At 34.2% G+C, this 12,936-nt stretch overlaps 1 protein-coding gene across 1 annotated transcript; it reads right to left on the bottom strand.

Annotated features, from left to right (window-relative positions):
- Positions 1-1,805: 1,805 nt before the first annotated feature.
- Positions 1,806-11,844, bottom strand: LOC132558883 (aladin-like; the record flags this gene model as incomplete). The annotated part of the gene is made up of 14 exons (XM_060223501.1): positions 11,817-11,844; positions 10,829-10,969; positions 10,181-10,305; positions 9,635-9,690; positions 8,749-8,840; positions 7,262-7,308; positions 6,919-7,077; positions 5,480-5,563; positions 4,403-4,523; positions 3,787-3,911; positions 3,193-3,253; positions 2,708-2,895; positions 2,310-2,377; positions 1,806-1,878 (listed from the first exon to the last, which is right to left on the bottom strand). Coding segments are annotated over exons 2-14 (1,319 nt in total), but the record flags the coding sequence as incomplete, so codon positions are not given.
- Between the last annotated feature and the right edge of the window lie 1,092 nt (positions 11,845-12,936).

Raw genomic sequence — 12,936 nt, 5'->3', positions numbered from 1 at the left:
TATCATTAACAAGAGGCCCATGGGCCTTAACGGTCATCTGACAAAAAGCAAGCCAAACCTAGAAAGTGGGTTGAGGTCATTCATTTGAACAAACTTGGTAGCCTCTCCTCCAAGCATCTTACAGGCCCAATATCAGCACTCATGGACTTTTGCTTGTTGAGAAGAAGTCGTTTGTATATTTTAACATATTTGACCCCTGTGACCTTGAAAGTGGGTTGAGGTCATTCATTTGAATAAACTTGGTAGCCTTTCCTCCCAGCATGCTACAGACCCAATATTGGCACTCATAGACTTTTGCTTATTGAGATGAAGTCCTTTGTATATTTTAACATATTTGACCCCTGTGACCTTGAAAGTGGGCCAAGGTCATTCATTTGAACAAACTTTGTAGGGCTCCATGCCAGCATGCTATGGGCCAAGTATTAGCCCCCTAGGCCTTCTAGTATTTCAGAAGAAGTTATTTAAAGATTTTGACATATTTGACCCCTGCGACCTTGAAAGTTGTTCAAGGTCATTCATTTAAATAAACTTGGTAGCCTTTCCTCCCAGCATGCTACAGACCCAATATCGGCACTTATAGACTTCTGCTTATTGAGATGAAGTCCTTTGTATATTTTAACATATTTGACCCCTGTGACCTTGAAAGTGGGCCAAGGTCATTCATTTGAACAAACTTTGTAGGGCTCCATGCCAGCATGCTATGGGCCAAGTATTAGCCCCCTAGGCCTTCTAGTATTTGAGAAGAAGTTATTTAAAGATTTTGACATATTTGACCCCTGTGACCTTGAAAGTTGTTCAAGGTCATTCATTTAAACAAACTTGATAGCCCTTCATCCCAGCATGCCACAGGCACAATATCAGCAATCTGAGCCTTTTGGTTATTGAGAAGAAGTTGTTTAAAGATTTTAACATATTTGACCCCTGTGACCTTTAAAGTGGGTCAAGGTCATTCATTTGAACAAGCTTGGTAGTCCTTCATCCCAGCATGTCACAGGCCCAATATCTACACTCTGAGCCTTTTGGTTAATGAGAAGAAGTTGTTTAAAGATTTTAACATATTTGACCCCTGTGACCTTGAAAGTGGGTCAAGGTCATTCATTTGAACAAACTTGGTAGTCCTTCATCCCAGCATGTCACAGGCCCAATATCTACACTCTGAGCCTTTTGGTTAATGAGAAGAAGTTGTTTAAAGATTTTAACATATTTGACCCCTGTGACCTTTAAAGTGGGTCAAGGTCATTCATTTGAACAAACTTGGTAGAGCTCCATGCCAGTATCCTCTGTGCCAAGTATTAGCCCCCTAGACCTTCTAGTATTTGAGAAGAAGTCGTTTGAATGAAAAGTTTACGGACGGCGCACGGCGCACGGCGGACGACGACGGACGAAGCATGATGACTATAGGTTATCGGACCCTTCGGGTCAGATGACCTAAAAATCAATAGTTAGACAAAGTATCGCGATAGTTATCACCTTGAAAACACACTATCAATCTTATTGCTACCGAGTGCAAAGCTATCGCAATAAATGAATAATTCAACCTATCATTACACCAGTGACTAAGGATGGAGCTAAATATGTATTACAGGTTCAGTATTCAATGGAAAGACATTGATATTGTGATACTTTACAATATCATGCTCTGTTCAATCAGTCATCCAATATTTTGCATGAATTAGGAAAAACCTCAGGGTAATGGCTAGAAACTGAGTGGTTTTTCTTTTAATACCCCCACCCCCAAAAAAAAAAAAAAACACAAGAAAAGAAAGTTCATTACAGGATACAAGTGGCCCCTGGTATCCACTTACCAAGGAGTTACTTCAAGCAATGGTGATATTTTGGTCCGGAACAACACAACCATTCGCTTAGCATTTTTATCACCTGAAAAAGAGAAGAATGGATCATGACCAGATTTCAATATATGATTCAGTAACTCCTTTTGAAGTGTCACCTGTATAAGCTACACAGCTTTTTTTCTGAATTGGTTGGACTTTAAAACAATACTAACTTAGTTTCAATACACGGAATTTAATGCCACACCAGGAAAGCCAAGATTTTTTTTTAAAAACAAGTTTCCAACATGTTGCTACTGCAGCAATGAGCATCACATAAAGAAATTATAAAACAACACTTGTTTCATCACACTATCTTTTGTTGTATTTTCATAGAGACATTGCAATGTGCAGCACATACCAAAACAAGTTTAATAAATGAATGAAAATAACCATATTAAAATGACAAATATATGAGTGCTTCGAAATGTTTTAAAACACAATATAATAAATGGTAAAAGAAAATTTTTGTTGTTATACCTCCCAAAAGTACAGCCAATCTCTCCCCAGTTGAATCCCACACCATATTATGAGCCAGCCCTCCAATTCTGTCAAAAAGAAGAAAAGCATTGACTGTACAAGAAACATCAGAATCAAGATGTAACAACAAAAACATCCAAAATTTGGATCATAATTGTCTTTATACAATATTATCAAAATTTACTAATTTTTAAGTTACCTGGTAGTTTCATGTGGCACATATTTTCAGAGTAAATACTTCACAATATTTATCCCAAAATAAACCAAGGCAACCAAGATAAAAATTCTGACTCAAAAGTCTGAGGTGGGCTTCTTTAACTGGATAAATGGCAAAAGTAAAGGAATTCCTGAAATTTTAATCAGATTGATCACTTTGAGTGAGGTTGATAGATACATACTCAACATCTTCATTGTCTTCATTTTTCACCACTACCTCTGAAAGGTCCACTGAGGCAACAGCTGACTGAGACCCACCAATCACAGTTCCTCTATCATTACGAGATGTGGAGAATGTAAGGGAGTATATGATTGGTTCACGCTCTGTTGTAAACAATAGTACACTACCATCTGGGCTCCAGCAGGCTGCCTGTATATATATATGTGTAAAATTGATTTTTTGTTTTCATGATTATATATTTGATAAGCTAAGATACGCCATTTTATAGATAAACCCTAAATAAATGGAGAAAAAAGATGATGAGACTAATATGTGTACTTTAAAAGCTGTATGTGACAATAGAGATTTACATTTACAAATGTACAAATACGAATAAGACCATGCAGCAAGTATATTGTGTAAAATATAAGAGCAGAGAGTCAAAAAACACTCATAGATACATGTACAAAATACATTTACAATTAAAGTGAAATTTCATGACAATACCTTACAACGTCCCTCACACTTTGTCCACTTCTCACAGCTCCACCTAGTGGTTTCCCACACTCTTTAAAAAAAGGAGGGCACAGTAGTTGAATATCATTCAAAACATAACAACATGTATATCTATATATTTATTTAGTTTCAAATCTCCTGACACATGGATAAATAATGCTTCAAAGCAAATTGTACATATGCAAAAGTAAAGTTAGGTCAAAACAAAAATTACAATGATAAGACATGTAAACCATTCCCGAGACCCTGGCATTGACTGTTAAGCCCACAGTGTATAAGGTAACATTATCTCATAATCTAACACCACTCACTGCATTAGTTCAACATATCACAGTATATCACAATGATTTGACCTCTGACTCCTTAGTTTGACCATGACCTTAGGGTAGAGTCTGTATGTTTAAATCTCGAGTATATGACCTAGTAAGAGCATGGTATGCAACACAATGCTTCACCATAATTAACACATTAATCAAATTTCATCAAAACATTTTCAAATTCACAGCTTCAGCAGAAACAAGATGTGGCAACTCAAATGACTAAAACAACATCTTTCTGGGTGATTTGATGAAACACTTTTCCTACCTGAACACATTTGAAGGAGTGGCTGTGAAAACTTTGCTGCCATCTGGTGACCAGGATATCACAGATACACCTCCACCTCCTCCTCGCCTCAGGGGAATACAGGTTTCCATAGGAACATCCCAGGCCTACCAATACATATCCCCACAATGTTTTATCATCCCACCTGTTATTTTCCAGCTATTGCTGCATGGAAAACCTATTTCTTTTAAATACGACTAAATCCTTTTGAGTACTAAAACAAGGCGGGATATTTTTTTCAGACTTTAAAAATGACTGCGATATAACAAGCTTTCAGATGTAAACATATTTATTTTGGAGCAATTGAATCTAAGTAAATCATTGTTTTTTATCAAATCAGTTTGTGTGTATCCAATACTTTAACCAAATACAGAAACTGTCACTAGAACAAATACTTTTATTCACAACACTTTGTATATGAAAAGAATTAAAATAAAATTAACCCCCCCCCCCACCCCCATCCCCAATACATTATGTATTTTGTTCTTGTTTCTGATGAAGGCTTTCACTGTATATGAAACATGAATTGAAACAGCAATATTTGTATAAATATTTCTAAGAGTTTGTGTCAATAATTATCAATGTTCCTTTTACTCACCAGAACAGCTGTATCTACTGGTGAAGCTGACAGAAGGATACACCCATTAGGGTCCCAGGATAAGGAGGTTACTGGGGCATGATTACTTTGCTGTAGTACTTGCACTGAACTTGTGGACGGCCTTAATTAGAATTTGATATCACACAGTTATTATGTAATTAACCAATTCAATGCTCAAAACAAATGTAATTAAATACATTAAAATTTTTAATACTTCATAATATGAAATAACAGGGAGGAAAAAGAAAATGGTTAAATACCAAATGGCAATCAATATTTTTTCAGGCACAATTGTAAAATCATTTATTTTTTAAGTGGATTTACTTTTGTTTATTTCATAGGAATTCCTAATCAACAACTTCATATTCAGCTATATTTGTCCATGAAATCAAGTTTCCGTGGAAATGGAAGTTTTGAAAACCATGAAAATTGAACCTAATGAAAAAATATTATTTCAAAATATGTCATATTTGCTATGGTTACAATTTCGTTAAAGAAACAAACTTTGATAAAAAAAAACTATTCATAAATGTCTGCTAAATATAAATTTTTGAAATCAATGCATTCAAATTACTGTAAAATCATAAATTTCAGTGGACTCCATTTCCATGTTTATTAAAACAATTACTGATTTATGGACATTTGATTAAATGTACAAAAAATGCAATAAACCTTCTTAAATTGATACTTATTTAACTGTTCAAGAACATTCCTGGATTTCTGGATAAGAGTACCAATAAAATCAACAAAAATGAATCATCCATGAAATAGCTAATTTTACAGTATTCTGAATTAATTTATTTATAGTTATATGACTATCATTAAACAGAATAACTAAACAGTTTTTAACATAAGTATTATCATATATAAAGATGTGCTTAAGAGTTCTGTTTTGATATCCTTGAAATTTTCTTTTAACATCTCATTTACATGTTTTAAAGTGAAAAGAGACACACAAATAAATTTCATGACAGATTTTTAATTGTGCTTCTCATGTAATCTCTTTGAATATTTATTCATTTAATATACACCTGGTGCTGTTTTCTGAGGTAAAAATTAAAATGCTGGTGTACATACCGTGTTGCGAGCGAAGTTGGCTCCACATGCCAGATAAGGATACAGGATTGACACGCTACTGCTAACACTGATGCTGACTGGGGCCTGTAAATACACATCTTTACTTAAAAGCTTCTACTGGTATGAAATGAGACCACAGAGGATGTTTCAAGTCAGTATCAAATATATTAAGACTTTAATATTCAGAAGTTTTACATTTACCAGTAAACATTTCTACAGACATGAAACGACACTAGAAAGGATTTCCCAAAATTGATACCACTTAAATCAAAGCATTTTTCAATCTGACCTTTCGGATTCTTATGTGTAAACAGGTTTAAGTAAAGGGTGGTCAAGTGGCAGAGTGGTAACTTAAATGTCCTGGGTTTGATTCCTAGAACGGATGTGAAAGGTATGGGGTCACCTACCTAACCAACTGGGTTTTCCGCGGGTACTCCAGTTTCCTCCCGCATTGACACCCCTGTGTCTAGGTTAAAATGAATTTATTACACTTATCCAGAATTTTGATGCAAAACAAGTCTTTTAGTTTTGTCATTTCAAATTATCAAATATACGAAGAGTGCGACAAAATGTGGGATATCAATGACATAATGAGTTTGATCCAATTTCAAGTGCTATGTGGAAAGCATTAAAGGATTTGAAAGCTAAACTTAGCCATTTTGCATATCAATTAGTCAGATAATTTCTGTTGCATAAGGATTTCCTTTATCAGTTAAATAAAAAGGAATTTTTAGGAACTCGACGGATTAAAGTATTCAATTAGAGATATCTGATTTCAAAAATATGTGTCAATCAAACTTATCTGCGTTTATATGTAACCTTATCAAACAAGGACTGAATACGAACACAAATTGGGAATGAAGTTACTTCCCCTTAGACCATAAACAATCTAAGTGGATATCGCATATTTACATATATGTAAAATACTCTATGTTTACTCGCGCATGAACTGGCTAAACTAGCAAGAGATACACCAGACACAGATCAGGATTGAGACTAGATTGCGGAATATTGGGCACATGCAGTTTGAAGGGGGTTAACCGTACATGTCCAACACAAATTGGCTACAATGGATTATATATTATTACTGGTTTATTGTTAATACTTGACAGGGAATTCAAAAACTGTTAATTTTGTGCTCTATGTGTAGCAATCTGGCACATGCATATTTGTTTATCAAGATAATATACTTCTGTGCTGCTTGGCCAGTTTCAAAAGGGTTATGTAAAGGAGGTCTTTATTTAACCCTATATATTGGATATCATCCTGGCCACATAAATACCATTAATAAAATGCATTATATTGCCCTGATGGAATCTGACATAATCGTAATGGTCTCTATACAGTGTGTACGATGCATTGATCCATTATTGTTAATTCTATAAATGATATTGAGGAAAGCTTGCACAAATTAAGTAATTCAGTGTTAGATATGTTACCTCCATGCTAAATCAGACACATTTTTCTGAAGTTTGTGTTTCAGGGTTGGCACAAGTTCATTACGTGCCATGTGTACTTTGATTGAATCATCCTCCATAGCATATGCAAATTTCGTGGTGTGAGGGTGCCAGGCAAAGGCCTTCACTGGACTTGAAGCCCTATAACAGAGAAAAGGATAATTGAATCTCAAGTAGTTGCACTAAGAAGTCTGTAAGATATATTACATATCTGACTCGCCTTAATCTATACATTTTAATCATTATTTTTTAATGTTTCTGAAAATTGAAGTGACTAGATTGGACACAAACATACAGTTGATATCATGTAGAAAATTTATCTTACCAGTCCACCATGTGGGAAAACTTTCGAATAATATCTTCATTAGACATCTGCAAAAAGTCAAATTATTGGTGTAATCATTGTTAAAGAAAAATATTGCAAGGTTTTATAAAAATGTTTTTATTCAATTTACAACAATGTATTTTTGTATCAAGATCTATTCTATTTTCAAATGTTGCAAGAGTGACTAAAGACTTGATTAAGATATTTCAGAGTTTTAAAAGCGTGAGAAGTTTGATGAAAAAATTTGTCAAGCAGTGCAGCTGCAAGGCACTGGCAATGACTTTCTAAAAAATAGCAACAATGACCTTGAACTTGATGCTGGCCCGACAATTTTGACACTCAATCTTGTTCAAAACACTGTGATTGTAAGTGTACAAGGTTTGATCAAAATACTGTAAGGAATGAAGCTGCCAAAGTGCTGACAATTTTCTAAAAGTAGTACAGTAAGTGATCTTGACCTTCACCCAATAACCTTGAATCTCACATCTGTCCAACATCTTTTGATACTTTACAAGTACAATGTACCAGTACATACAGATAGGAGGACAGACAGACATGGAGAAAAACTACAGTACCCTTCTCCTTCTCTCTGGTTTCATATACTAAGGCCTCCATTTATACACTGTGTGGTACGATCAACTTTATTTATTTTACAACAATTGCGAAAAAAGTTATTTCAACTTATACTAATCACTCTTGTTGGCCTAGATGTAAGAGTGCAAGTAAGACCCCAGATGGCTAGGTGAAAGGTGAGTGTGTTACCACTGCGCCATCCGACCACCCATCTGGTATTCGGTTGGCACACCTTACTGTGTGGTACTATCTATTGTTCACTTACCTACACAAGATATTTATGCTAAGATAAAGTATATCTGGCATGTTACACAATAAATATTCTAATTTCCATAGATTATAAGCTGATAGAATTTGCATTTTTTTGTCTGAATAGATTGATAATTAGAAATTACCAACAAATGCAAAATTTGTTGATAAGATTTCCTGCATTTATCACTGAAATCAGCATTCAGCACTTAACATGATATAATAAAAAGCAAGTAAATTTGACAAGATCAAAGAGACTGACGAGAAATATTTGAGAAATATGAAACTTTCCTATATTTGTTTATCTAGATATTGTTCATTCTTAACTAACACTGCATAATAATATACCTATTTCTTTTTTTAATTTTATGTACATCAAATTAGTTTCATGAATGTAAAATCAATACTCCAAATATATCAATTTGACTGGTCTCAACAAATCTACATAGAACGACTTGATAAAGAACATTCCAAAGTTTGTTTGATTCACATTAGAATATTTCCAATCGTTATCTCTAACCAGTCTTTGAACAACTGTGGCCATAGCCAATTGTTCACACCAATTTTCATCATGTCATTTTAAAACTTTAGTCATAACTTATATACCAAATCTCTTTGAGAATTCAGTATACCTTGCTTAGTCACCTTAAAAATTACATACTCACAGACAAATGAGGGAACAGGGATCCATGAAGTGAGTTTGACCCTCTTACAAATGTTAAAGTTGATCTGGCCATGGAAGCTGCCCACTTTGGTACTATGCATAATAATAACAACATTTCAACGAAATAACATACATGAATCTTGAATTTATGCTTAATGGCAAAGCTATATTAGTTTATTCTCACTACAAATAGTGTGAAAAAAGCGAAAAATAAATTCTGCTTCAATACTTAACAAGTGTCAGACCTAATATGATATGACAATCACAAACACTCTGATCATCCTTGATACCCCAGGGTTTACAATCACTTTTACTCTCTGCTGCCCTGGAACACACCATGGCAAAATTGGAGATTTCAAGTGTGACACCTTATGGACAAGACAGATTAGGTTGATCTTTTTATGTACATATACAAATTTCGAGTTCGCATAATGTCATATTGTAATGGTTTTGAAGTGAGGCGCCACTCCCTTCTAATCTTCAAAAGGAGCATATTAGCCTGTGATTGGTCAGTTTATTTTCTCCTGAAACCAAATTATATTTGTACTTCATTTGTGCTTTCAATTTTGCCATGACAAGTTCCAGGAATACTGCGAGTGAAAGTGATTGAAACCTCTGGAGTGTTAAGGATGCTCTGTGACATACCTGTCCAGTGATATTTCTAAAATTTCAGTTATAGTTTTACTTACTCATTAAAATGTATTAATATAAATCTAACCAAATTGTCTATCAATCTGTGTATAGCTTTGAGAAATATTGTATTAACACTGTTGAAACTATTTCCATATGGTGAATTATGTATATAAATTATTCCTAATTTCTTCCACTGAAAATAAAACATAGATTTAATTTTGCCATTGTATATATAAATAGGCATGTAATTGTACCTTCATCCTGACTGTTTACTATTTCTTCAAACACACCAGACAGTCCAATCTCATACCTGGAAAAATAATATGTACGACTAAATGAATTCCATACCAGAATATGTTCTTCTTGAGAAACTTTTGATATAAAAATTCTCGTCATTATCACTACATTCTTAACGGCCTGTCAACACATAAAAGATCATTAGGGCCATCAACCAGTGAACACACAGCGATCCAAAAAGGAAATGACATCAAACAAACTAAAAGGTAAAATACAAATTCTAAAAAATCTTAAATGTTTATATTGTCACAAATGATTAAAATGGTAAGTCATACTCTAATATATAGACCAATGATAACAAAAACTAAAGTCTCAGACCAAACAGTACTTGAAGAAAGTGATATATTTCTTTTTTTGTCTTTTTTATTTATCTGTTTTTTCTTCAGTTCATCAAAATACAAAGTCATCCTAAATGAATTTAGAGATTGCAAGAACATTTCACATCCGGACAATGAACAGCAACTATGTAACAGCTGACTTCCTACATGTTTAAAATTCCTCACCATGCATGCATGGCTCTTTTCCAAACTGTTTCATCGTGTGACAGGAAGGCTGACTTTGCATTTTCTCGTTGTGATAAACTTTTGGTGGTGTCTTTGGGAATAATTACATCCGGATACCCAGGGAACTAGAAAAAGTAAAACTACATCTTACAATAACTATCATTCATAATAAACATTATTAATGTTGTTTACACATCATATCTAGTCTCATTTTCAGAATGAAATCAAACATCTTACAATACACACAAATCATAAAAAAAAGAAATCTTTATTGTTATCTACACATCTCATCTCATTTTAAGGAACAAATATGCTCAAAAATTTCACCACATCCGTTATATTTATTTATTATTTTGTTCAAATACAATAATTAAATATATGAATGATTTTTAAAATGAGCAGGTCAGTGTGATTTGTACATTGCTTTACTTATGATCTCTCACCCAGCTGATGGAGAATGTTTCTTTGACTCAGTTGGTAGAGTCGTGGATTATCACACTGAAGACCCCAGTTTGATTTGTGGGGGCACACAGCAGGAATTCCTTTTTTCTGTTTCTTTCACAATTTTCAAAGATTTTAAGTAATTAGATTAAAATCATTACATAAGTGAAACAATCATACAGCCAATATAACTGTAAAGTTTCATACCCGGTTTGCTGGCACACGTCCACCTGATCGGATGTTTACCATCTGTCCATTCTGTTCGCACAATGTGATGGAATCCTCTGCTGGGACAGGTGGGAATATGGTAAAGATACTACCACTCATCCTGGGAGCTGTTTGAATTTTCTGAAAATTTAAAAGCAAATTCTTTGAAAATTCAAAACAGAAATTTAAAAAATGACAGAAAAGAAGTAAAGAAATCCTAAAGCAATCTGACTGTGACTTGACAAGTGTAAAAACATGCGATGCTTGTAAGATGTTGACATTTCTTCATTTATTTCAATCCAGATGAAACCGTTTAATAATATTACTAAGCAAATGTTATTGTCGTCCTCGTGAACTATGTACCTCCTCTATATTGGTCTATCTGATCTTTTTCGAACAAAAGTGATAAAAGAGTAAGTTTCAAACACATTTTCTTTTTATCTTTAATGTGATTAGTAACAACCCAAAACACTAATCTTCTGTAACCAAACGTGTTGTTTTAAATGTATTTATCAATTCAATAACATAATTACTATCGTATGGTTTCAAGTGCGGTTATGATAAATCGATTTTGTTTATTTAAGGCTCTCATCATTACCAGAGACGTATATAACACAGTGTTATATACGTCTCTGTCATTACATCATCACTAATATTTTTTTTTCTTAATTTTTGCTAATTTCAATTTTAATTTTACGCTATAATCGTTTTATTAATATAGAAGTTAGTAAATGAATAAGTAGGTCGAACGGACCCCCAATATAGGGCAAACGGACTCGGGGGGGGGGGGGGGGGGGGGGGGGGGGGGACGGATTCTCTTAAGTTACAACTTACGTGCTGCAAAATTGGTGAACCAACCAAATTTACTGGTGAAAGTTTTTGACAGTGAACTACGATTCAAACAATGCTTCTGAAGTTGTCATTAAGTATGAATTACGAGCATACACTCATTAGAAATTAATTCTGGTGATAATGTGAATATTATTACCCTGCTTTCACGAGATGGGACTGCCTTTCTACTTTTCAGTTTTCAAACGTCTTTTCGCGGCAGGTGCTTGAAAATCGATGTCTTTGAGACGCTTAAGTAGAGAAAAAGTACTGTAATAATCGAAAATCGACATTATCCGGAAACATATTTATTTCATGAAATAGAGATATTATATGATAGAGATAACAGAGAACTGTGCATGACGATTAATTATAAACTAAGTTAAAATGACTGGCCCGAGGGGCACACCGTGGGATCATATTAAATGGCTGCTCATGAGCCGGTATAGTTTAATGTTATTATGATAAAGCTTAATATGTTTTAAAATGATTATAAGGTCATGCTAAATTACAAATGCCATTTTTAATGTTGTATGATTGGTAAATGGCCAGGTAGAATCGTTAGACTCCATGGCCTAACTGTGAACACTGGTCGACGCAGTAGTTTAGGCTGGGTAACCACAAGAGTCAGTCCTTGACCCCTCAAAGTTTACATAAACAAAAGAAAATACTGGGTTAACAAAGTCAATAAACCAGGTCAAAATATAGATAAAGAAATTTGTTTCATGCAGTCACGTGAAAAAAGTACAAGACTATAGATCTGGTGTTTCGGAAAGGTTGCCGTCTTCTGCTTCATCGACAACCGCTGCGCAAATCTTGATGAATCCGATAAATGATGACACGGTCTCAAATAACAACAAAACTACCAGGCATACAAACGAACCAGATCGCAAATTTCCCGGCAATAATAACACATTCATTGGAAAAGTTTACATTACGCAAAAAGGGTCACAATGATTCTCGTGTGGAGGAGTTAGTATCGCGGCTCCATCGACTGTCAACCCTTTCGTTAGTGAAAAGAAGCGCAACACATTTGTCATAAGAATGCTAAAAAGTGTTTTCCTTCATACTGCCACGGAACTAAAAAGATGTTCGTATCAAAGCTTATAATTATTTTCTTAGATAAGTTTAAAAAACAACGAATAAATGTATATTTTGATGTTTTAATGACGGATCGTGTTATAACAAATCTATACACGTAACAGCTTGACATGACGTTACGTCATTGACAGCTAATTCGCATCATGTTCAGACATTCAAAATTCCTAAAGGAAATGTAT

Source organism: Ylistrum balloti, unplaced genomic scaffold, assembly GCF_031769215.1.
Source record: "Ylistrum balloti isolate Yb309-2 unplaced genomic scaffold, AGI_CSIRO_Ybal_v1 Utg370836, whole genome shotgun sequence".
In the NCBI taxonomy this organism is placed as follows: domain Eukaryota; kingdom Metazoa; phylum Mollusca; class Bivalvia; order Pectinida; family Pectinidae; genus Ylistrum; species Ylistrum balloti.
Note: the sequence above shows the minus strand (reverse complement) of the source record. Positions and strands in the feature narration are given on the sequence as shown.